The 26474-nt window shown below is 39.1% G+C and overlaps 1 protein-coding gene across 2 annotated transcripts; it reads left to right on the forward strand.

The window, feature by feature from the left end:
• Positions 1–1271: 1271 nt before the first annotated feature.
• Positions 1272–25924, forward strand: mpped2 (metallophosphoesterase domain containing 2b). 2 transcript variants are annotated; one of them, XM_056740460.1, is made up of 7 exons: positions 1272–1488; positions 8937–9193; positions 10975–11156; positions 12111–12336; positions 24287–24402; positions 24534–24647; positions 24756–25924. In XM_056740460.1, the coding sequence occupies exons 2-7, from the start codon at positions 9066–9068 to the stop codon at positions 24872–24874; spliced, it is 885 nt and encodes a 294-aa protein (XP_056596438.1). In that variant the 5' UTR covers positions 1272–1488; positions 8937–9065; the 3' UTR covers positions 24875–25924. The 2 variants fall into 2 exon arrangements, with proteins under 2 accessions (XP_056596438.1, XP_056596437.1); XM_056740459.1 differs by lacking the exon at positions 1272–1488 and adding an exon at positions 6896–7553.
• Positions 25925–26474: the final 550 nt, after the last annotated feature.

Here is a 26474-nt window from a genome sequence, read left to right on the forward strand (position 1 = left end):
CAGATGTAGTTCCTGATGGACTGCCCGTCCACACTATTCCCCTCGATTGGTGTTAACAGAATAATGGAATAGTGTGAGGAATGTAATCATAGAGAGAAATGACATCATGCTGCCAAAACTGTCATTTAAGACTTCGTGGAATCGAACTGTTGATTTAATCCTAAAAAATATTATTTATTATCCTTACAGACATTTTTTTTATTTGATTATAACAACTTCCATAAAATTAGAAGAAATAATTACTTATCAAGGCAGAATGATGAAACAAACAGCCAGACGATTTGAATATGTGCTTTATGATTTTAGCAAACGTACACAAAACCCTAGAGCAGAAGCACAAAAGCGATGAATAATTTGTCATGGACTGAAGCACAACCCAAGTATATGACCACCACAAAACTGCATTCTTCCTTCACAGGCCGCAACTCAGCATCCCGCGCACCGTTTCAATTCATCCAAATTCATGAGGCCATTTTGAGCGACGGTCTTAGAGGGAGACGGCAATAAAATCTGTCCCGTTATCGTTGTTTTTATGACACAGGAGGAGAGTTTGTCACTGATGTGAAATTGAATACCATAATTCCTCAAACAGAGCTCCAGTCACCGTGTCGGAACGACGAAGTTCATCCGCGAGCGCATAATATCACGAGCAGTTGTCAACGCCACACGGAAATTTATAACGCGGAGAGATGCATATCATTGCGTTAATCTCTGCTGCTTTGCAAGCTCTTGAAACACATATTAGAAGTGAGCTATTAAAATTCATGAAGGTCCGCAGTGTTCCTAAATGCATGCGGTCTGGGGAGGTATTTACATTCCTGACACACATACAAAGCTAGTCTTTCATGGGGGAGATAGACAGAGGAATAGAAATGCAAGAACTGTCTTAAAGGTTAAGTGTTTGTTCCTATGCTAAACACTCATGTTGTAGCTTAATATATAATAATGAAAAAGTTATTGTAAAGTGTACGTAATTTTTACGTAAGTAATTTCAATTCCCTTAAAACGCCTCTACGGTCACACAGATGCCGCAATGACCGAGGGATCTTATGTCAACTGCGCCGCCATGTTAGAGAGGGGGAGACATGAACATTTGCTAAATAAACGTTAATATTTCACCTTATTTTAATTGTTTATGATTTACGAGGAGTACAGAAGGTTCAGTCTCTATATATTTACATATTTATTCTATTTGTTTGTTTGTTATAAGGAATTACAAAAGCTGTTCACCTGGGCTTCAGCCCCGACAAAACGGAAACGGTGGTGCGGTTGAACACACTTCCTGCGTCCCAATTCGCCTACTTATACTATGCCCTTAAAGTATGTACTGTTTTTGTTATGGAAAAGTATACATTTTAGTGCGTAGCAAACTGTATGGACGCACTGGGACATACTAACGCAAAACGGAAGTGGCCGTTGTTGCCAAGACGACACTGTGATCCTTAACTGTCACGAAAATCAAAATCAAAATAGAGCTCTTCCTTGCACGTAAGTATTTATTAATTAATCGTTTTGTATGTATGGTTTACTGTATGCTTACATTTAGTACTTTAGCGAAGCATCTTTTATTTAATTTGATTAATGTAGTGTAGCGCCCTCTCGCGGTGAGTTGTGGGTAAAACAGCCGTTAAGTTTCCATGGTTTCACACTTCGAATTTTCACCGGAAACAGTAGACCATCAGGGCTCTTTGCTAAGACTCATTTCAGCATACTATGCTTATTTTCGAAACACAATTAAGGACGGATAGTATGCGAATTAGGACGCAGCACCTGTTGTGATGACGCTAATTAATAATAATTTTTTACATTTATATATATTTACATGGAAGTGGGGAATCTCCTCAACCGTCACCATGTGCAGCATCCACCTGGATGATGCGAAGGCCGTCTTATTGCGCCAGAACGCCCACCACATACCAGTTTATTGGTGGAGAGGATACAGACTTGGGAAGCCAATTAGTACATATGGGGATGATCAGGAGGCCATTAGGACCCCCTCAGACTAAAGGATGAGCACACCCTGCTGGCCTCACTAACACCTCTTCCAGCAGCAACCTAGCTTTCCCAGCACATCGCCCATCCAGGTACTTACCAGGCTCAGCCCTGCTTAGGTCCAGTGGGTAACCGGTCTTGGGCTACAGGGTGATATGGCTGCAGAAGTTGAACTATGGCAGCTGAGGAGGCTCTGTTGTGTTCTTTTTTAAGTATGTTCAGAGCCTGAGGAAATTGGTATAAATACATGTTGAAATATGTCCTTGAAACCAAAAACCTTGTTGGTTATATACAGTACATTTTGCTTGCTGCTGATTGGGCTGACGTTCTTGACACACCCACCAAACAAGAGAAAACATATCTCAAACCCTGTTGCACACCGTTTCCAGGAAACCTGTCTTTCAATCTGGAAACGGTAGCAAAACGTTGTGCACCGGTTTGAGCTTGCACGTGTCCCTGTATCGTGTGTTGGTAGGGCAGCATTGCCCCTCCCAGTATGGCGGCGCCATTGACACTTTTAGTTGCCTCAATGTGTGTATCTGTGGTGTTTGTCAAGGTGGTGTTTGACTTTAAGCATGATCCATTTAGCCCCTGCTGCATAGCCCCAAGCATCTTTGTCCATTGACAGCTGGTTTAAATCACATTCTGTCAGGGGACCCTGGCCAGGTAAACAACTGAACCAGCACACAGAGCATCATTGTTTAACGGGATACTTCCCCAAAATTTTCTCACCTCGAGTTGTTCCAAATCTATATAGATTTCTGTGTTCTGATGAATACAGAGAAAGATAGGGGGAAGAATGCTTATAACCAAACCGATCCCCATTGACTCCCATAGAAGGAATTTGTACTTTTTATTTTTTTTATTCTGTTGAACACAAAAGAAGACATTTTGAAGATTGTAGGACAGCAAACAGTTCTGGGGCACTATTGACTACATATGTACACTGTGTATTTTTCTACTATGGTAGCCAAAATATGTATGGTTCCAAAACATGTTCATCATAACATTAATTTATACAGATTTGGAATAACTCAAAGTCACCTTTAAACCGTGATTTTGGGAATGGGGTAATTTGCTTGATCTAACCAATAGATGACAGGGGGTGGTATGGAGCATGTAAAAAAACAAAAAAATCAAACAAGTTTCATACACTCCCCTCCATCTGCCATTGATCAGGCAAAAATATAGCCCCGTCCTAAACTCGCACAATTGGTTAAGCAGTTGTTGTTCGGTATGACCAAGTTGGGTTACATTTATGTTCTGTGCTGCCAGCGGCACAAACATTTTAGCAGTTTACATCTTTAAGTCAGCTGTGAGTCCTATCATGCTTTATGGTCGGCGCTGTAAGTCTATACCTTAAGACCTGTAGCCTTCTGTCTTTGATAAACCCACTTTGGCAACATCAATGATTGAGAACAGTAGAATTAATTGAATCAGAGACCGAGGTCCTGAGATGACAGGAAGGGAGGGAACAAGGTTAAGGTCTAAATAAGCTTTTTGCAGAGACACATGACTTGCGGTCTCTAACTCACTCGCTCGCTCTCTCTTCAGCCCATAGAAGCAAGTCAGTGTATCACAGCATCAGGGACAAGGTGATTGCAAGGCCACGGAGACACAAATCAATACTTCATTTGCCGGGCAAGATGCACTTTCCGTTGCCATATCAAACCCATCAGATGTAGTGGAAAAAGAGGGGGGATCAGAATCTGTGAAAAACTTCACTTAAGACCTTTAATTTTCCCAAGATGTGATGAATGTCGGCGAGGGCCTGAGCCCATTATAAGTCAAGACACATTTTGTGAGGTCAAGCCCTGTATATGTTTTAACTCAGTTTTAACATCTCAGCGAACAATATCTCTTTGGGGAAGAACATCAGCTGTAATCCACATAAAAGATGCTTGGCTAATTGCTCGAAGGATCGAAGAAGGTCTCTAATGAGTGTCATTCTTAATGTAAGATGTTGACCCATTATGTTTTTATGTTTCCATCTTCAGTGAATGGTCCTTTGTGAATAGTGTCAGGTGTGTAACCTGTAAATGCAGTTTCAGACTATTACATTTTACTTGTGCCTGTGTTAACAATTAGTTCATTCTGTTGTTGTTTTTTGTCTGAAAAACATGTTAAAGGTCCCTCTTGGTTATGCTTGGTTGTTAAGGTCCACATGGAAGACTATGTCCAGTCTCTGAAAACGATAACAGAACCTCAAAAATTCTCTATGATTTATGATATCTTTCCATAGCACAGTTTGAATTATGCACCACAGTTTGATATCAAAGTATGCGCATTAAACACCACTTATCATAAAAACTCTAAAATATGTAACCTGCGGTTTTGCAGACCAAGTGGGAATTATGATTGAAACTTATTGACCTCTTCACCGATCTGTGTATGTATTTGATTAACCTTTCCCAAGGTTAGTTTATTGTGATCACTGTAGTTATTCAAGCCCTCAGTATTCATGTCCTGCCCCCCTCGATAATACAGTACACTGTTGTTTTGGCTTATATGCTGAAATTGCACATTTAATATTGACTACATGTCATTTGCAATGTTTGACAGCTGCGCCAGAGCGCGCCGCCCCCCTATGTTCTTATTCATTGGAAAAGCACTGTCCCCATTACCTCATTCCAGAAGCTCCTGTAATTATTGAAAAGGTCAAAGGGCGTCCGGCCTTCCTTCTCCAAGGGACTTAAACTGCATGCCGGAGTTCTAAAGGTACGGGAAATGATAGTGTCATGGTGTCGTGTAACCTTTGACCTATTGACAAATATTCATGTTCATGAAAGACGCATAAACCGGGTTAGCTGTGAGTTTATCAATCAATACGAAACTCCACAGTAGTCATATTCAGTCATGTTTACATAGCACATTAGTTGTATGAAGCCTAAATAAAAATCACACATTTTTAACAGTATCTGCAAACGTCTGGTTTAAATTTGAAGTCTTTAGGGAGAAATAATCGGGTCTGTTGGAAATTATTCTTTTTTTGTCACTTTGAACCCAAGAGACCATTTCAAATATCCACAATGCATGGCAGAAATATTGGCTTGGTTAAATCTGTATGTTATTATACTGAACCGAATGTCACTATTTGAAAAGGTGGTTCAGGGAGGTGCGGTCCCACGTCCCCCTTTACTAATTATCCCAGCCTCCACTGAGTCAATTCTTTTTATAAGGGCGGGCTCCTCGCAAGCTGCTGCAATTGTCAGGACTCCACAGGGGATGGCAAATGCCCAGTGACCACTGCTGAAGGCCCAAACCCTTTGCATTATGGGGAATTAGTGTGTATTGATTCATTCTCTCTAGATTATGGATTTGTGCCCTTAATTATTACTTTGGAGGTCAGTTAGTGGTCGACTTTTAAAAAGGGATTAGTACTTTGTATCATTAGCACAAGTTTTTTGCTTTTAAGTGTATTGCTCTGTTTGAGTCATTTGGAGCCACCATGAACTGCTTCTTAAAAATCACTTGATTACTTTCTTGAGGAGAGGGGCTAAAATAAGAGGTTTGGTGATGTCCCCCTATAAGTAAAGACATGTACGATAATTAATTCACAGAAAAATATTGCTGTATTGGGATAACATGTGTAGTTAAGTTCTCAACGAAATGCTTGAAGGAATTCTTGTTCTGGTTTTATGTTGACTGTTCGCATGTACACGTTATATTATTTATATCAAATAACACAGTTACTTTTTTCTTCATTTTTTAATCTTAAAGCTAATTCCAATATTCTCCCTTTTCTATTTACATAAACCCTTTAAAGCTATATTGAGCATTACACAGAGACGCCGTCCAATAAAACATCACTCGGATTATGTGCTGTCTCAGAAACATCTCCTGAAGGAGAATTGTCCTTATAAGAAGATTTAATCTCATCCATCCTTTAAGAAAGCATTCACCACATACTTCATTCAGAAAAATGCACAAGGATAAACATGTTTAGCAAAGACCACAATAGAACCATCCAAAATACCCACCTACAAACATCCACAATCCCGCATACACCAATACGACACGGCAGTGTGCCGTAAACAACATGTGCAAACAGAAGAGCAGCACGGGTGATGCTAGCCTCTGTCAGTATATAACTGGATGACAGAAGGCACGGAAGCCAGAACAGCTTGGTTGCCATGGAAGTAAAATTCCCTTTCAGCTTGCATTTGCCTGCCTCCCTCAGCCTCTGTTCTTCAAAGAATGCCTGTTCTTTCACTCTCACTCGCATAAACCTCAATGACAACCATGTACATGCAAGGACGAAAATAAGGGTTTAGTACCTATGCATGCCCTGAAGAAGATAAAAAATCAGGGTTTCATTCCGTCTCGTTGTCTCAGTAGAGCAACTGCATTAATTCAGTAATTTAATATAGTGTACTTACCTAGGTAATTTAGCTTCTTTTTTCATTCATGCAATTTGGCAGACCCTTTTATCCAAATAGTTTATTCAAGCTGAACATTTTTTCTGCTAATTATGTGCTGCTAATTATTGTTTATGAATATGTTTTTAATTATTAATTTGATGCATATGAGGCACATTTATTAGAGAAAACAACTAATTTAGTGATATGTGACCATAAATAACCTCAATAGAGCAGTTCTCAGCTGGCTCACATGACGGACATGAATGCAGATTATAATTGTAAATAGGAATGATAGCAAAATAAATAAATATATGAAGAAAATCAGGTTTTTTGTGCATTCCAGTTAATATCAGTTCCAGTTAATCAGTTGGATTGTTTTGATTTAAGCCATTATAATTAAAAAATACAGCTAACTAACACAATAAAAACAAGATAACATACTAAAAATTTTTTTGAAAATCCTTTCAACTCTTCCTTTAAATGTCCAATTCTAGTACAATATCGGTGTTAGAGTTTAAAAAAAATCCCACTTCTGCTTTCCTTGTAGATTTACAAAATGATCATTCTTTAATATGTATCATGCACATTTTTCAAATTAGGTAATCGGCGTGCGGAGTTGGTTATAATAAAACTTTAGTTCATTTTCTCTTGTTGTCCTTGTAAGATCAGGGGCCAGATGAGAATCAGTTTGATAGACCGCAAAGCCAAACCGGCCTTCGAAGCACTTTCAAAATACAAACCAGTACAAAACCAATCCAAATGCAAAAATCCTTCCTCCCTGACCTTTGTTTTTATTGTAAAATACCTGCGGTTTAAAATTGTCAAAATCATTGGCTGTCTGCCCTGCTGCGTACGTTTCCGGTTTAAGGTACTATCCAATGGCGGTCGGGTTTTTTACCCCCGACGTGACAGTGGCGCTCTACCGTTGTGCTCTCTGACCCCAGTGGCAGCGAGAGCTCATTGCACTCGTATCTCTCGGGCTCCCCCTCTTCCCCCATCGACGCTGCTCTGCCTCCTACCTCCCTCCTTCTTCGTCTGTCGCATTTCACTGGGAGTGCTGGTGTAGAAAGACCCTGGGGGTCGAAGGTTCTGCCCTGCCCGACACGACCTCAACCTTTCGCGGCTTCCTAAATACCCGATGACCGTCGTCTATGACAGTTCAGCGGACGACCCCCGAGCGATTTTGGGCCAGAAGAGAAGGTACATACAAGTCGCTTTTCGAGAAGAAGATCGCTAGGGGAAAAAACAGCGAGGCACAAAGCGGTAATGGGTTAGAGGTGGCTGCTTGTCATGTTCGAGGGAAAGAGATCAGAACGTTTCCAGCGATGCGTTGTAGCTTTTTTATAACAGCGCGGCGGATATTTTGCAACATTTTTTTTGCATCGGCGCAGTGGATACATTGTAACATTTTCCCGCGGTCAAGTTTCTTTCATGTTTCAGACTGCCTCGGCGTCTGAATAAAGGAATTATGAGGAAAGCGGAAATATTTGATCGCATGGCTTTCATGCGCTTTAGATCGTTCCTGTCTTGCAAAAACGCAACGCAAAACGAGGTCTTTTGTATTTTGGTTATTTGTGGTTTTGGAGTGAGAGTTTTTACGTTGTACTACCAAAAGCAGCGTGTTTATAGTAACCCGAGCTGAATTTGAAAAACCCGGTAGAATGAAAGAAAAAGACAGACTTTTCCGTGCCAGTTTCGAAGCTTGGCTTTTGTTGACAGGTAATGAAAGAGTCAAGGGCTGCAAGCTCACGAGCTGTTGGCCACAAGCGTTATTAATGTGCCCGGTCTAAGGTCGTCTAGGGAAGGTGACCAAAGTTCAAGTTTACGGCGAAAGGTTAGCTCGCCAGAGACCGTAGAGATAGTGCAGCTGAAAGAAATAAACGAAGAATTGTACGACCTGTGCAAACCATCTTGTTTATGTATGTGACTAGTGAGGTTAGGCAACAAAACGTTTTGATGTGATTTAAAAATAACACATATGCACTTTTTGAATGATATATTTTTTTTTTATCCAAAGCAATTTATATTGCATATCCTATGCATTTATACTTGGGTATGTGCAATCCCATGGGATCGAACCCACAACCTTGCGTAGTTAACACAATGCTCTTACCACAGAGCTACAGGAAAGCTTTAGACGTTTATCCTGCTATCATAACCAGATGGCTGTAAAATATTTGATTTAAGTGGGCATGTACATGAAGCTAGAAAATATGTGTTGCCTGTGGGAACAAAAAATAAAAAGGACAAATACTGTAGTTGAGTATGGATATATACACAAAGTAAAGACATTCTTGACTGGAAATAGGCATTTTTTGTTTTTAAAAAATATGCACATTTTCAGCTAAACTATAAATATGGAGCTGGTCTTGTATTTGGAATATAGTTAATATTATTTTTCCTCTAGCTCAATTGGCTGAGCATTGAGTTAGCTGTGCAAAGGTGGTGGCTTTGATTCCCAGGGAACACACAAACCGAAATTTATACATTAAATTGTAAGTCACTTTGCATAGAACCATTTGGCAAGTGCATGAATGTATTAATAGTTTCTTCCTTTTTATTGTATTGCGTTTTGTTTTATAGAAACAACGTTGGTGTCCTCATAGGTGGTGGCGACTCAGATCAAAGGTTTGCGTGTTGACTTGAAAGATGGTAGCTCACCGGATCAGCTCTGTTCCTCTGTGACCCGCTCATGTCCCAACCAGAGGTGCAATGGCTCGCAGAATTTCTTCTCAGGGGAAGGTCACCATCTCCGTGGATGAGTACAGCTCCAACCCGACCCAGGCCTTTACCCATTACAACATCAACCAAAGCCGTTTTCAGCCCCCACATGTTCACATGTGAGTCTCTGGGTGTTTGTGTGTGTGTGTGTGTGTGTGTGTGTGTGTGTACAGTCCTGCTGTAACTGAAAAATTGATTTAATTGATTGATTCAGGAAAGAGGAGAATGTTGACAGAAAGGACATCTGGTCGCCTTTGTCTCATCTCACCCACCAGGTGACCAGGAACTCCTGCAGTTTCGCTTCTGTTGTAATGAATTAAATTGACCTTTTTAACTTAATTTTGGAAGATTAAGCATCTTAATGATATTTTTTCGGGAATAACAAGGTTTAATAATGCTTTAATGTCTCAGATAATGAGAGCTTTTTTTGTCACTACATAAATCTCATTTAAATTCTTCAAATACGTTTTTATTCTTACCATAAACCGTGCCTATAGATTTTCAAATCCTATCCCATTTGTCAAAATTTGTGATTTGGTTGCATAAAAAGAATCTTAGTTGTCCAATCCATCCTAATCTTGGATGATCACACAAATAGACTTTTGGATCACTATGAATGAGTCATGTAAAGTGCATTGTGGGATTGAGTTAGTTTGAATATTTATCAATATCTAAATGCAGGTTAAGAGCTTAGACACATCTCAATGATGTAGATCATTCATGCATAAAAATCAGTGCAGCTGTCGTTTTGTAATTTTTTTTATATTTATGCACGTGATCCTGTGTAATCATAATAGAGATGTTTGGACAAATACAGTGGCTTGCCCCTCATGTTCTTGTACTTATTAACCAGAGGGAGGTCAAAGGTTAGTTGACTTGATTAGCTCTTTAACAATAGCTCTTTGACCTCTGGGTCAGGGCTCACCTCTATAGAAATCTAACTATTGACCGATGCTGATGATGGCGTAATGAGGAGCAGGGTGGATATTGGAAAATGCACCGCGCTGATTAGCCAAGCCATTGCTGCCTCATTGGTACTCTGCAATTAAGGCACATGAAGTTAAGCAAAGAGAATCGACCGGGATGCATGTGCCATTGAATTGCTTTTAGCCTAAGTGTGGAAAAAACAGCCATTTGCCATTTTACTCCATTATCCGCCTGCAGCAAAGCACTTTTTACAACAAATGTACGCCGGAGCTTTATTTATCAGTGTGGTAACAATGCAGAGGAAACATTTCTAGGGAGACGGTGATATAATTTTGCACATAGAAAGCTCGATAGAGGAAGACAGACAAGGTACATAAATAGCCTTTAAAATCAGCATAAGTGTTATGAGCCTTACAGAAGCATTGATTTACTGCTTTGTTTTGTTTCTCTCGCCGGTCCACTTCCAATTTACACTGGAACTTCACTTGTAAGGCAACTGGACCGGGTTATGTATTTTTTATGGATCTAGTAGATGCTAGAGAATATTTTTGAGCTTGTTTTTGTCAGTTGAATGTGGTTTGATTGCAGAACTGTAAGTGAAAATGTGTGTCAAATATAGAAACATGGTATCTGTGTGTGAGTATTTATGCTTTAAATCAAATTAGCATATACTGAAATACATGAAATGAACACTTGACTTAAAAGTGTAATACGATGAAAATGAAATAAAACATTTATGAACATTTTAATGAACAAAGGAAGTTGTTTTATGCTTTAAATGTTTAAAAAGGGTTTGTGGTAAAGTAAATCCAAATATAGTTGGAGAAACACATCTTAACATCTTTTTATTGTTTGTAAATAAATAAATATGGTTCAATGAACAAAGCTTTATATGCTGGCAGTATGTTAAAAAAAGAAAATAAATGTGTACAAATGTGTTTCTAATACAAACACTTTCTCACTATCTCCACAGGGTAGAGCCACTTCCCTACGATGCGCCAAAACCCGTGGGTCACACACGATTCGTCTGCCTCTCTGACACTCACTCGAGGACAGATAATATCCAGATGCCTTTTGGTGACGTGTTGCTTCACACAGGTGACTTCACTGAGCTTGGCCTCCCGTCTGAAGTGAAGAAGTTTAATGACTGGTTAGGTAAGTTTGAAAACCAGTCCTGTCAAAATTGCTGACAATCACTTCCTTTCCTTTCAAGTGTTTCAGTGACAAAAACAGTCAGAATCTGTAAATAGATTTTAAAAGCACATTTTCCCATTAGACAATTGAAAATCAGTGCAGTTTGTTACTTTTAACACTTTCTTATGTGAATCACAGTTATGTCAGAGGAGTATATTTTGCTAGTGTGATGTCAACACTGATTTGAACTGAATCTATAAAGCTGCTCTGGGTACACGCTGTACAATTCATCAGCATTGTTTCTGGCAAGTAGAAAGGCCTGTAGTGTTACCGGGGGGGTGAAGGAGGTCAAATTGGAAATTGAAAAATGCCCAGGTGTTGCCTTTAATAGTTGATCTTCGCTCTCGCCTTGTTGGTCTCTGCAACAATTCACTTTGATAAAATCATGAAGGTTCTTTAAGGGTACGGGGGTCAAAAAGATTGTTTATCTAGTGAAATCAAAGTCATGCCACTGCCTACAAACAGTAGCCTTTGTGTTGCGCTGAATTATACGCTCGCCTTTGGACTGTCAAAGCCTTTGTTATGTAAACCCCCTTTAAATGTTGTGATATTTTTAGATGACCTAAATGCCATACAAAATATACAGAATAACATAAATAGAATAGCCATGATGTCTTAATGGGTCCGATATTTGGCCCTCGTGATTTCAAACAAGGACTCATTTCATCGGACACCCGCCTGGCCCGAAGTTAACTTCCGATCGGTGTTTGGTTAAAATATAACAATTTATTTTATATTCAATTCATATTATTGTATAATAATTCTATTAAATTTAAACAGTTTTTGATTGAAAAGAAGGTCAACCGGATGTTAAGTTTGGGCCACATAAGGTTGGTGTATGTTGTTGCCACTGAATGTCTATACAACAGAAACTTAGAAGATTGTGTTTCTCTCATCGTCTGTCTTCTCTTGCAGGCACTCTTCCCTTTGAGTACAAAGTTGTTATCTCCGGAAACCATGAACTTACGTTCGATAAAGACTTTATGTCGGAACTCATAAAGCAGGATTACTACCGTTTCCCGTCAGTCTCCAAACTGAGGCCTGAGGATTTCGACGAAGTTCAGTCCCTCCTTACAAACTGTGTGTATTTACAGGACTCCGAGGTCACCATTAAAGGCTTCCGGATATATGGAACTCCTTGGTAAGTTATTTTCTAATACAATTCTCAAGTTGTATGAATCATTGCCGGTTTGCGTTGGTTGTGTTTTATGATCCCACGCAGCGGGGAAGAAAATCGCAAACACTTCAAACAGACATTTGAAGCTTAGTCATGCTTTATTTATCCAAATATCGACTTCAAACAAATACCATAGTTTGATGTTTTATTTCTTATGTTTATATGTTGCCAAAGTAGAACCGGTAGCCATGTGATGAAGTTTTGATAAAGCTCCATAAATCGCAATCAGTGTTGTATATATTAAAAACCGCAAGTAACATATGTCAGGTCTTTTAGTTCAGTAACAGATGGCTGATTGACCCGCAATGTTCTTTGTCTCTGATTAATTGAAATCAAATAAGATTTACTGTGGAATGATCATTTTTCATGGCTGGGCCGTAGCGTGAGATTGACTGATTGACTTTGGCCGTAGACAGACAGACCTCTGTAGACCTGGGTTATGTTAGACACTGTTGTACTTTCTGCTCTGCAGGACATGAGACATGTTCTCACTCGCTGCAGATAGTGTTACACACACACACACATTCACTCTCTCATTCCATCCATCATTGTTTCTCTATTAGTCCGACTCACGCACACACATACGCACACCCGTCATCGCACATCGGCATCCTTATGTGAAGTCCTGACCGTCTGATAAGCCGAGCCATTATCTCAGTTAACCCCTCACCCACCGAGCTTCCTCTCCCGCGGGACGCCCACAGGGCTGTGTTAGATTTCAGGTGTGGATAGATGCTCAGCAGTGTTTGGCATGGAGAGCGTTGCGGCAATATGAAACGATGGTCGACAGTTAGAATAAGTCTGTCACCTGGAGACAAAAGAGATGCGTCGTCAATGAAAGATGACGATGGTGGATTAATGTGTTTGAGCACATCTCTTGAAAACATGTGAAGGTTTCATTTGATTTTACCAATAATTAAAAGAAAATGCACTTTTGTATTATGTTGAAACGTTGAAATCCCAACATACTTAAAGAGAGCAAAAATCTGAATTGTCATCATTTATTTATATTCATGTTATTTAAAGCCTGTTTATGACTTTTGTAGAACACAAAATAAGATATTTTGAGAAAAATTAAGTTTGGTTACCAATGTTCAAAATATCACCTTTAATGTTTTGCAGAAGAAAGTCATACAGGTTTGGAATGACATGAGGGTCAATATTTATATCAGATATTTATAACAGCAGAAATAGGCTTAATTTTAAGTAAAACATATTTATTTTAATTATGGGTTGATAAATAACCTGGTTATGTGCTTGACAAGTTGTTCTCCTGTTGAAGCAAACAAAAAAATCAGGAATGTAATAATCTCTTAAATGTTACATTTTGTGAGTAATAAATTCAATTTTATATAATAACTTCAGGTGCAGCAATTTATAGGCATGTGTTCTGAAAAGAGATACATTGCGATTATTTCTCACAAAAAAGCAAACAAAAAAGCAAACACGGAGCTAGTGTGTCAGCCAGCCAAAATTAGAATGCTAATTTTGAGAAGTGGGAAAGCCAGACGTGTGATGGGTGGTCTAGGTCGGGGGGAGGGAGTCTTCTTTGGTCATGGATTTCCCAGCCTCTCCTGCAGGAAGTGTTTTTTGTTCTGACGCATCCTTTTGCTTTGTTGGGGGCCGGGATCAAAACGTGAGACCAGTCCCGGTGGACCCCCTCCAAGGGCATGCTCGCAGTGGGCCGCTCTGACCTTGCTGACCCGGGCCTCAGCTATCAAGGAGGTCATTTACACGGTTTTATTCATCTACCTTACAAAGAGCTCGCTCATGCCTGACTCAGACCGCGCTCCCATCTGGGCCGAGGTATAAAATAAGCTCCACTGTGTTACGTATGTTTATTTATCGGTATTCCATTACGTCCATTACGTAGGGAGTACTTTGACCTTGACTGTGAGACGGCCGTGGCTTGATTTCTCTCCGGACAGATCTTCAATATGCCTTCATATGCCTAACCAGATCATCTAGTAGGAGTCGGGCCATCTTGCATTACGTATCCCGATAACACTAATCCTACTTAAGAGATACGTGCAGCATATATTCCAGCTTGCAGCTGTAATTAGTTTGATTAAGGAGCGAGCTAGTTGTGCTTAATGGCGGTTTGGCTTTTGAAAATCAAAAGCTTTTTAATCCTCTTAGGGGAGGCGGACACAAAGTCATGTGACCTGAGCTCATTTTGGGTGAGTGTTTAAAAGGCAAGGCTACAATAGATAGTGGGGGTGCGCCTCTTTCGCTGCCATAGAAACTGTATCTCGGCGTTATCCCTTGTGCCAACGTTGTATGATTTATTATACGCTCGTGAATGAGAAATACAGAAAATGCAACACATTTGTGATTGGAGTACAATGTACTTAATGTTGTGATTTATGAATGTTTTTCATGCTGTGATAACCCTGAGACGTTGTTGTGCTCGCATCTTTCAGTGATGCTTTCTATTGACAAATATAATGGACAATTATGCTGCAGTCATTGACTAACTGGCTGGTCTGATGTTCCACATGTAGTGGCAGCCTTGAGTGATAGTTCAGGTTTGAAATGACAAGACGATGAGTAAATGATGACGGAAGTTTCACTTTTGGGTGAATTATCCCTTAAAAGCACGTAGACGTTGGCATGCATTTCTATAGATCCTTTTGGTCGTGTGGAACATCACTTTGTATAATCTTTGTTTTATTTTGGTCCTTCACTATTGACTTAAATACTGCGGCTGGTATTCTTAAAAGCAATCTATAACTTTGCCTCTAACGTCATCTCTGTCTGATACACTATTCCAGGTTATTTTACAAGACTTTCCTTTACGTGGCTTCAAATCAATTGACGTCAAACCGACATTTCCCATTAAATCAGAGCAAACAGCTCAAATTATAAATCATTATTATAAAAGATTACCGTTGCAAACCAAAGCAAAGTTTAGAGACTGTTTGGAAACACCAACTCTTATGTACTTGCCCAATAAATTATTATAAAGATATTTTATTTTAAAGATCTAGTATATGAAATTTAAGAGCATTTAGAGGTTAGGTTATGAATTGCAACCAATGTCTCAATTCTCCCCCTTTCAAAGCACTACGGCAACTAACACAGGATAAAGATGTCATCACCTTTTTTGCTTTATTTGCCGAAGAAGATAACATATTTTATAAAGCACTCTACACACTTAAAAAATAAGGTGCTTAAAAGATTCTTTACATACATGCCACAGAAGAACCATTTATGGTTCCCCGCCAAAGACGAGTTTTTACGGCAATCAGTGTTTGTACTGTTGTATAGCAGGTGGCGCTATTACACACCACTGGGAAAAATTACAGAATCCCAGAACCTAGAATGTATATGTTTTAGCGGTTTTTAAAGATTGTTCGGAGTGGAATCTGGGCGGAATCTTTGACAAAAACGTTAATTATCTCAGCTGTTTAATCAAAATGATGCATTTTTGAAGAAACCTACACTCGTATAGGAAGTGATAAAAAACGAACAAATGAAGATAGAAGAATACTGTTTCTTTTGTTTAAAAGCTGAGACTCTGTTCTTTCATTTGACATGTTGTTTGTCCATATATTCTTTACAGAAATTTAACTGTGAGCCATTAAAATTGGGTGAAAATGTAAAAAAACGCTGGCGAGGCTGGCAACTTTTTTTTAAAGAGGCTGGTGGCGAATGAGTTAAAGAACGCCACAATAAACCTTTCGTGAAACAGAATGGTTCTTCAGATGTTAAATGTTCTCCACCGAACCAAAAGGTTCTTCCTTGTGTTTTAAGAGTGTACTGTAGAGACACCATGACTACTTCCATGCAAGGGGACCCGTGGTGTATGTAGATAAAAATAGCTTATTCTAAGATAATAAAAACATAACTGTTGGTTAAGTTAAGTCTTAATAGCATAGTGAAATATATGAAGAGTTTGGTTCCAAAATGAGTAGTCCACTTGTTTTTTTATTGTGCATTCCAATTGATATCAATCAAATGGCAGTTTGTTTGTTTTGATTTATGCCATAATAACTCAAGAAATACGGCTAACTAACACGATAAAAACATGATTAACAAAAAAAAACGGAGTTTATTCTTTTGGAACCAAACTCTTCATATATATATAAACAAAGACTATCCTTAAAACTTCAAAAATATAAATATCAGCACTTTTCCTAAAACAGAAAACGATGTTATCTACCTCCGCTCACAAGATGATGTAAGATTTGTCAGGCATGTTAATAACATCTTCAGCGTAATGTGTGTTAATGTGATGAACTTGAACGTTACTTTGGCATCAGAAGGCTTGCTAATGAATAGTAATTGACTAGTCTAAAATCTAATTGACTGTAAGGACGTGTTGACAGGGTCTGTAACCAACCGACATGCCAATGTGTATAGCTGTTGGGTAAATATAGACGCGCATTGTCCGATACTACCCGGCTCTAAAGATAGTGTGTTTGCTATGAAGCAATTTTTCATTCTTCATTGACCTTGGAAGCACTGTCTTTTGTCACGGACGAAAACCAGAAACACTGTCTTCCATACAGTCCGTTAATTTAATTACCTCCTCCATCCGGCCTTCTCGGTTATCAGCAGAGAGACCTCTGCGGAATCAACAATCGTCTTCTGCATCTGACGACAGGCTACCTGCACACGTCACTGATTGTAAGCTGACCCTTAGCTTGAAGGTGCCCTCGTTTGTCAGGGGTAATTAACAGCTGACATCTCCTCCGCTGGGCTAGCCGATGGCTGGCGGCGAATTTGGTACCAGGCCCGGCAGATTGTGAAGGGAGGGGGGAGGGGGACATTGGGAGTTCAAAAAGGGAAAGTATAGTGGACCAACTGGAAAGAGGTCAAGCGTAGTTTAGAAGTAGGGTGCACAGAATTACGGTGGCTGGGATGTTGACCATGTGGAGATTTCTTGCTTTGTCTTTCTTTAAAAAGCTTTAAGAGTGAAGCAGTAGACACGTTTGTTTTTATCGTCTCCCGGTGGGATTTAATGAGGCTATTTTCAGTGTGCTTTGAAGGCGGTGTTCAGACATAACAGATTTTGTCCAGTCCATTGTCCATTCGCATCGAAAATGACTGTAAAGATAACTATAACGATAACTATTAGCATTCACATCAGATGTACGATAACGTTATGTTTATTCCAAGCTCACATGCTGCAGTTTCACATTTTAAGCTTGTGAGCCGTTTAAATTTGAATGGATTTTGATTGGTTGTCAATGTTGTATTGTACATTAGTTGGAATAAAAGGAGTCTGAAAATGATATCGTTTGTCTATATCGTAATTTAGACATTAAGAAACATAGATGGGATAGATTTAGATTGAATGTATAATGATTTAAAAAAATGTACAAATATTGTGTGAACTAGACTTAGATATTTTCTGTAATATTGTTACAGTGGCAATTCAAAATGCTATGAATAATTACATATTTCAGAGAAATGTAAACTACATATGCTAATGCTACACTGTTGCATGGAGAATACTACATTATATACAAGCTAATCATTTTAATTATTTGTGAAATTATTTCAATGTTGATCTAGTTTCTAAATACTCAATATACTTTTTAATATTTATTTTCATATATCAGTTTTATCAGTGTTCAAAAACTTAGAATAACTATAAAGATACTTTAGGGTACCAACAGCGCAATAATATAGCATACAGCAACAAATGTCTAGCAGTAACCGGGATATGAACATTTGATACTGGCGAACGCTTTGTGTGAAAGTGGCTTAACGGGACTGTTCATCCCAAAATAAAAATTTGGTCTTTATTTACTCACTCTCGAGTTGTTTAAAGTCTGTAATTTCTTTTTTCTGATGAACAGAAAGATATTTGGAAGAACGCATGTAACCGAACAGTTCTCGGCCACCATTGACTACCATAGTAGGAAATATAACAATAATAGTGCCTCAGAACTGCTTGCTTTCCTATAAACTTAGTCAAGGTCAGTGGTAGTCAATGGTGGCCAAGAACCGTAAGGTCACAAGCATCCTTCCAAATATCTTTCTCTGTGTTCATCCGAACAAAGACATTTATTTTGGATAGAGATTTGTAACCACTTGAGGGTGAGACAGCATTTTCATTTTTGGTTGAACTGTTCCTTTATATCTGCTTGGTTGCGTGCTATTTTATACGTTTATTTATAAGCTGTCGGTACAACACCGTTTTTATTTTTTGTGGAAAACTGCAACCTTACAAGCTTTAGTGCTGAATGACAAATATTGCATGGTCTGTTAAAGCAAAACTCAGTTATTGAAGCCGTAGTAAACTTGAGTCCTGATAAAGGAAACTCTGCATTCTGAAAAAGGGAACTGCATGGAAATCATCCTAGGGAGTCTGAAACTACACGCTGTACTATGAAGATCCATCACTTTCTTTAATTGGGAAGATAGGTCGATATAGTTCTCATTGTTTGTTTTTCGCAGCACGAGCTGATTGGTGCCTTAGCAAAACCAGTCCCCAAGTCCTCTCATTTCTCCCCCTTATTCTGTTTTCTCTTTATGCCTCACATCTATCTCTCTCCCCTTCTGTCCCGACCTTGGCAACCTTATCCTTTCAGAATCACAGCACTCTGTCTCTGATCCCAGTCTCTTTCAGGGGCGGATAAATATTTCAGCAATCCTTTTTGAATGTGAGGTGTGTGAAGGGCTGGCAGCGCTGAGCATTAGATTGGCACACTGATTCTTAAGTAAGCACAGAGACTGTATGTTTTGGGGGGTGGGGGGTGTTTCAGTCGCGGCACAGGCGTCTGCTCCTGTGTGCCACTGTGCGTGTCTGTGTGTTGTGTCCAGGTCACTTAGAGTTCATCAAAACAAAGTGCTTACGCAGCCATAACAAACACAGCCAAAGCAGACACAAATAAACACTTGTGTCTCGATAAAGAGCACAGTTCCTGAGAAGGGTTTTTGTTCTTTAAAGCTTTTTCATATTTTTCTCAACTAATATACTGTATATAAGCTAGGTTATATTTCTTCGTTACGTTCTCTTATTTTCGTATATTTGTATATTATATTTATTAATGTTTTTGCACTTATAGTTATTTTTCCATCCAAAACGTGACACATAACTTGTACTTTTCTTTTTTTACTTTTATCCAGCTTACATTAAAACTGGTATAAAAATGTACTCTCATTGGAGACTTGAAGAATCTGAACCCAATGTCTCTAGGCATACAGTATATAGGTATATGGATATTGTAAAGAAATGAGCCTGGGCTTATTTGACTTGGGGCTATGTGCGTAGGCCTCTGGGAGCCCGAGCCATCTTTTGGAACCGGAATATCAAAGAGGACACGAGGATATAGACTATTTTGACTGACAGTGTACAGTATGGAGGCCCTGTGTGAGGCCCCAGGCATATCTAGCACCCAGAATATCACAGAGACATGGGAAATTGTGGAAAAAATTTCAGGCAAACTCCATAGTTATGAGTTTTGCACAGGCAAGCAAAGCTCCACAAAATATGGTTGTTAGGGCTGTTATGATACTCTCAGCTCAAGATCCAATACAATACACAGCACTGTGTTTCCAATACGATAACATCACAGTATTTGGGGAAAATATTGGTATTTCCTAACCGTTGACAATTTTTTATAACATTTTGGTTGTAGGTACAGTACACCTTGTTATAGAATTGGAAATATTCAAGGTTTAATTGAACCTTGTTTGTATTTAAAAAAAAAAACTAAATATAAAAAGCAAGTGAGAAAGCAAAACATAAATGTTGATGTAGATCACATGTTGGCATATCGTAGAGGTTTCTGTAGGGATGTATGGATTCACCGCGAGCTGGTTGAAAACCGATTATAATATGTGGCTATTCAAGCCGGTTGAGATGTTATTTGAATCGCAATACATGTTTTGAACAGCAGGGGCCGCTGTGTTTACTGCAGACTTGGAAAACATGGAAATGCTGATATTTCTTGAATGTAGAAAAATCCAAAAAAGCACAGAGAAAATCAAAAGTGCGATTTTTACTTCTGCGACGGACCTACGCCGTAGCCTACGCAGAGACGCTCATCCAATGTCTGACCCACACATCTCCAAAAATGTAACCGCAAGCGCTGTGATTGGTCTGCTGGAACCCCCTCCTTTCAGGTTCAAAAACTGATAGCGTCAGGTTTACTCATAAATTATCTAAATAAAGTAGGTGTTTTTCTGTTTTTACCAACACTAGTTGAAAAATTGACTGTTTACTTTTGCATTCTCTGCTAAATGCTTCTCAAACTGAGCACACAACGAACCGCTTCTTCTTCGGCTCTTGGCTTGGTTACACAAGCAACACGCCTGTTGACAATGACGCCTAGTGACTATTGCCTATTTATGCAGACAACAGCACACAAGTATAAACGAAATCGGCGAGTTGCTTACGCTGTTTCTCTGACGCAGAAGTAAAAATCCTCCTTTTGTTTGTTTATTGAAAGATCATTTTGTGTTCATTTTAAAATGAAGTTTCATTTTGTTATTTGACACAACATATACTTTTATTTTTCAAAGAAATGTGCAGAATTTGAGAAATAATAAAAGGGCAGTTGTTCATTTCTAATTTGCCTCAATTAATTTAGTAAAAATAAATCGTGAATGAATCGTATCGTGAGATCAGTAACGGATCAGTTTTCGTAAGGACAGCTACTATATAATCTATTGCACATCTTTCACCATTGGCTAGGATGCCCCTTAGATATCAGGATTTGGCATTGAAAAACGTCATCTCTGCTCTGCTCATGTAGGTCATATAACTTTGTTGCCTTCGCAATCTTACACGTCTTTGTCACCAACTTCATTTGTGAGCGACGGAGAAATTGTCTTTTCCTTGACTAGGATAAAATAGAGTTATGCTCACAGAGAGACCATTCGGGAGCTCATTTGTACTGCCTCCCCGTATTTGTTTTTCAATCTGTGATCCCCCATTTGTTTTTATGTGTGTCAGGATGTAATGACAGTCCGTTGACGACTGGCTCGATGCGAGGATGGAAGCCCGACACAGACTCTGACGTTTATATGCGAGTTAAAGCAGACGCACCAAGCGCGCTCGCAGGAAAGCTAACAGGGCTTGAGAGATTGTACCCAAGAGTATCGGCCCAGTGCACATGCTCGAAAGCAGCCACTCGCCTTTATTTGCCTTTCCATCAATCACTTGCAGACAAGCCTGGCTCGCAAACACACACACACTTATGCTGAGACCTCGAAAGCCATTTCCTCTATTCAGGCTGTATTTTATCCACTATCTGCTCCGGTCTCTCGGCTCAATCTATGTAGAAGCATTAATGGGTTGACAAATAGTAGATAATGTCTATGGAAGTCTGTGAGACAGCCTGTCAGGACACGATGATGGACATTTGGTGTCCCCTCCATAAATGACTATTTAGTTTGGTTAATGAGGGAGCGTTGCCATGGCAACAATTTCTTTTTTAAATATTTGCTTGCAGCTTTGTTTGCTTTGTGAGGAAAGTTTGAATTTATTAAGCGAAAAACATGCTAATCAAGACTAGCCTCAAAATAAGTGGTTTGCTATTCAAAATTATACAAACGAAAATTTCAAATGCACCGTCTGTAAAGTGCATAAATGTCGATGTTTAACTCCTAGTTTTGCACCGTGTGCCACAGCAATAAAAGCTGTACCTTTCCACACATTATCTCATTCAGCCACGACAAGATGTTTTTTTGACTCGATTTGTATTTTTGTGGCCTTGAGCCGGGTAGCCAAGCTCACAGTTTCATCATTGGTCAAAAAATATTGTCGGAAAAATGCATGCATTCAAAATGTTCCGGCTGTCATGCGGCATTGAGGATGCACAAAGAATTTTGCTGAAGTGGAAACTTCAGTCTCACGCCTGAGCTCAACCTTGATGTTTGTGGAACTTTGCCGTTTTGTTATTTGAAGGACTATGTTCCTTTGCACCGGGGTTTAATTGGGTCTCCGAGTTTAATTGGAAGCTATTTTAAAGCGACAAACCAAGAGCTTTTCCATTTTTCTCACTAAAAGCTTTTTCGTTCTCTCCGTAATTGGTTTTCAATGCTCTGCTCCAGGGCTCTTATGGACTGTATTGTTATTCTGAGGGAGTACAACTCAGTGGGCTCCGGTCTCTGTGCTCTTCTCATCTGTTTCAACATAATTCAGCAAAGAAAAAGATTCGGTCCTCGGGTGTCTGGGAATATTCTGTGAAAATCTTATTTCCCTCCGGTCCTAACCTCCTCTTAGAGGCTGTGACTTTGTCAAGTGCTCATTGTAAAATGACCTGTGGACAACCGGCCATATGTTCTCATACTGTATTCATGCCTGTGTCGGGCTACTTAAGACTCATTAATTCTATTAGCTGCTATTATTTATCTACTTAGTATTTATAACCTCCTTCCCAGTGCTTGTTTTGATATTCATCCGTAAGCCAGTTTAAAGGGCAAATAACTACATTAACATTTTAATGGGGTTAAACGATATATTGAAATTATATGTGCATATTACAACGGTTTGATTTGGTTTTAATTCTTTCAAATTTGTGTATAATCAAAGGTTTTGTTGACTGATGAGATATAATTTCATATATGAATATTTTTGTATAACGGATGGGTTTTACATTATTTCATGTATATTTCAATATCATTTTAATTGATGTTACAAACTTTTATGGATTTTTAAATATCGCACATGTATTGCTTTCGGGTCAAATTATGGAAGTGACGGTTCACCCCAAAATTAAAATGCAGTCACCATTTACTCACCATCTTGTCATTTCAAACCTGTATGACCTGCATGGACACAAAAGTAGCTATTTTGAAGAATGTTGGTAACCAAACAACAGCGGTACCCATTAACTCTATACAATAGAAGTGAACGGGTACCGCCGTGGTTCAGTTACCAACATTCTTTAAAATATCTTTAGTGTTCTGCATAAAAAGTCATACAGGTTTAAACGAGACATGTTTTTTGAAAAGGACAGTTCACCGAAAAATATCACGTCACCACATTTTTCTTCAATATCGTGCAGCCCTACTTTCTTAATAAATACTTACAAGTGCACTGATAAATGACTGTGGATATTGTGAACATTAGTATGCAGTGGCTAGCCAATTATAGCGGGTCATTTACATAATCAGGTCTTAAAGGTACAGTAGCACAAAGATGAATTCTCTGGGTCAGAAAGAGTGGAAAACAGAACTAATTTACACCAGCTTTTTGTGCAAGCATCCTTAATTCACGTTTTAAGCGCTCCTGTGGGGAAAATCTAATTGTTACCAAAGGCTAGAAACAAGGCTTCTTCTAAATCTTTGTTTGTTCTTGTTCATTTTCACATTGCCAATTAAAAATCATGTTGTCTGTTGCCGTTTTGTAAGCACCGGTGAGCGGTTGCAGATGCAGCGCCGGAGACGGTGCTCTCCACAGAGCTCTCCAGTTCTCATTTGTCTGCACTGTCTCCATCTATCACCCTGCCCTGCTTATCAGCAAGGGGTCAGTTCCTGCCTCCTCTACCAAGGCCTACATTTAGCCCTGGCCTTGCGCAGCCCTGTCTAGCCGGGGCCAGACGCTTGGCCCTTATCAGACGGGGTCTGAGAGTGGTAAATAAAGGTCTGGCCCGGGTTACCGTGGCCTGTCAGCAGACCTGTCCCAGAAGGGAAATAAAACTCTTATTAACATGCTTCTGCTCATTGGTGTTGACAGCTTGATCAATCTGCCTCCTCTACAGATGACCTCTGCTCCGCTGTAAACCGCCAAACGCCCTGACAGAGACTGAAATGAATAGCCCGGCTTGTGCCGGGGCCGCATCTGATACTTCTATACTCTCAGGCATTTTGGGATTTTTTTTGTTTGTTTAAAAAAAGGAAGAAAGCGATCTGGATATTGTCAACCTATGCTAGAGAACAGCGTGTGGGCTTGTGTTGGATGTATTTTGACGTTTATGAAGTGCACTAAACGCTTTTTGTGTTCCCCCAGGACCCCGTGGTTTAATGGATGGGGCTTTAACTTACCTCGTGGCCAGTCCCTACTCGATAAGTGGAACCAGATCCCTGAAGATATAGATATTCTTATGACACACGGGCCTCCTCTGGGTAAGCGTGGAAATGGTAACGTAACTGTAGATGCTTGTATGGGGCAGATGGTGTCTCCGGATGGATTGCTGTGTTTTAAAGTTGTCATAAATACAATGATGACTAAAGATGCGATGTTGGACTTGGCACAGGGTTCAGAGATTGGGTTCCAAAAGAGCTCCAGAGAGTCGGATGTGTGGAGCTTCTCAACACTGTACAGAAGAGGGTGCGACCTAAACTTCACGCATATGGAGGAATCCATGAAGGTGAGATTTAGTCTGAAAACAAAAGATGGGTTATGCAAATATTGAATTTCCTTGTTTTTTAACCCTATTCTTTCTCTGTCTCTCTCTCGCTCCCCCGCTCTCTCTCAGGGTATGGCATAATGACAGATGGCTACACAACATTTATCAACTCCTCCACATGTACAGTCAGTTTCCAGCCCACCAATCCACCAATCGTATTTGATCTGCCCAACCCAGGAAACTCCTGAGACTCAAAAGCCCGCCCCCTTTTTTCTACATGACAGCTTCATTAAAATGAATCGTCTTTTGTACTGCTTGTATTTAAAAATGCATGGAAATCGAATATTTTTTACAGTCGGGGAATGAAGCCCATGGCATTCGAATGTCTATCGTTGGGCGAAGAACTTGTGACTTCTTTGTAATTTGTTTGCATCCGTTGCCTTATGTAATTGCTTTATTTTGGTCAGGATTATAAAAGTGCATTTATAAAGGTACTTGAAGTGTCAGCAATACCTGACCATGCTTATGGTTTAATATTAATTGTGCTTTGTAAATTTATTATACCGTTATTTAAGGTCATGGACTCAATACCTTGTGTGGTGTTTTGGATGTATCGGGGCAAATTCATACATCATTTTCAATCCTAAAGGTCTGATGTTTATTATCAATCAGACTTTATTTTTAATTCGCTTTAACTTGATCTTACATGCCATCAAACACCATAGCATATGCATTTGTGCTCTCCGCATATAACAGAGGTACAGTGCATGTAAAAAATATGGAAGCTATTATGGCTTTTAAAATGAGGTTGTTGTGAATGGACTTTTTACATTATCGCTGTTTGTGTTCTCGAGGCTAAATTTGCAGTCTTGATCATAGAAAAAGAGGATAAGTTGTCTCAATGTGACAGGCTGATTGGTCTTATCCCTGAATATATATGTGAAAATATTTAAACAGTTTCTAAATTCAGTAAATCTGATAAGTTCTGTAAAGAACCAAATAACGCTTATCCTTGGTTTGCTATACCTGTATTATTCCATTGGTTTCGAAGCTGAAAATAAAATAACACTCCAAGCCAATGGTTTTTCTTTTTCTTCATGTAACTGCCATTTTTACTTGTATTGTGTTACCGTGCGTGTTGTATATTGCACTGTGTGGATATGCATAGTTGGCTTAAAAAAGAAAAGAAAAAAAAACATGTAATTCTGCTTTGTACATGCTTTCTTTATGTTTTGTGACTTTTTTATCCATCGTGACATTTAGCCAAGTTTATATGCAAATAAAATGCAAGATTTTTATCCGATGTCATTCGTCTTTTCCAAATACACTACCAGTTAAATGAACACACTCGAATAAATGCATCTTTATCGAGATTTTAAAGGTGCCCTATAGTTCACCCACAAAAAAACCTTCATTTATTTCCCCTCATGTCATCCCAAACCAGTATGACTTTCGTTCCTATGCAGGACACAGAAGATAGTTAAAAGAACACACTGCAGACGTCCATTGTACTACAGAGAGATTTTTCAAAATATCTTCCTTTGTGTCTGGCAAAAGAATGATTTGAAAGCGAATAACATGAGTGTGGATAACGAAATCAATTTTATTTTAAGGTGAACTACCCCTTTTAAATATCAAAGGGCTTAAATGTTTTGTTGCATTTTTTTTTAAATGCATAAAATCATAAGGCTAAGCATTAAAACAGGAATGTGAAAGAACAAGAATAATAAAGAATTAACGGATTTGCCCAAACTGTAGCGTATAGCACTATAACATGTCATGTGTTCAGTCTAAGCCTTTAAAATCCACTTTAATTAGAAGCTGAACAAAACCCCTCGACTGATCATT

This window comes from Triplophysa dalaica, chromosome 24, assembly GCF_015846415.1.
Source record: "Triplophysa dalaica isolate WHDGS20190420 chromosome 24, ASM1584641v1, whole genome shotgun sequence".
Lineage (NCBI taxonomy): Eukaryota > Metazoa > Chordata > Actinopteri > Cypriniformes > Nemacheilidae > Triplophysa > Triplophysa dalaica.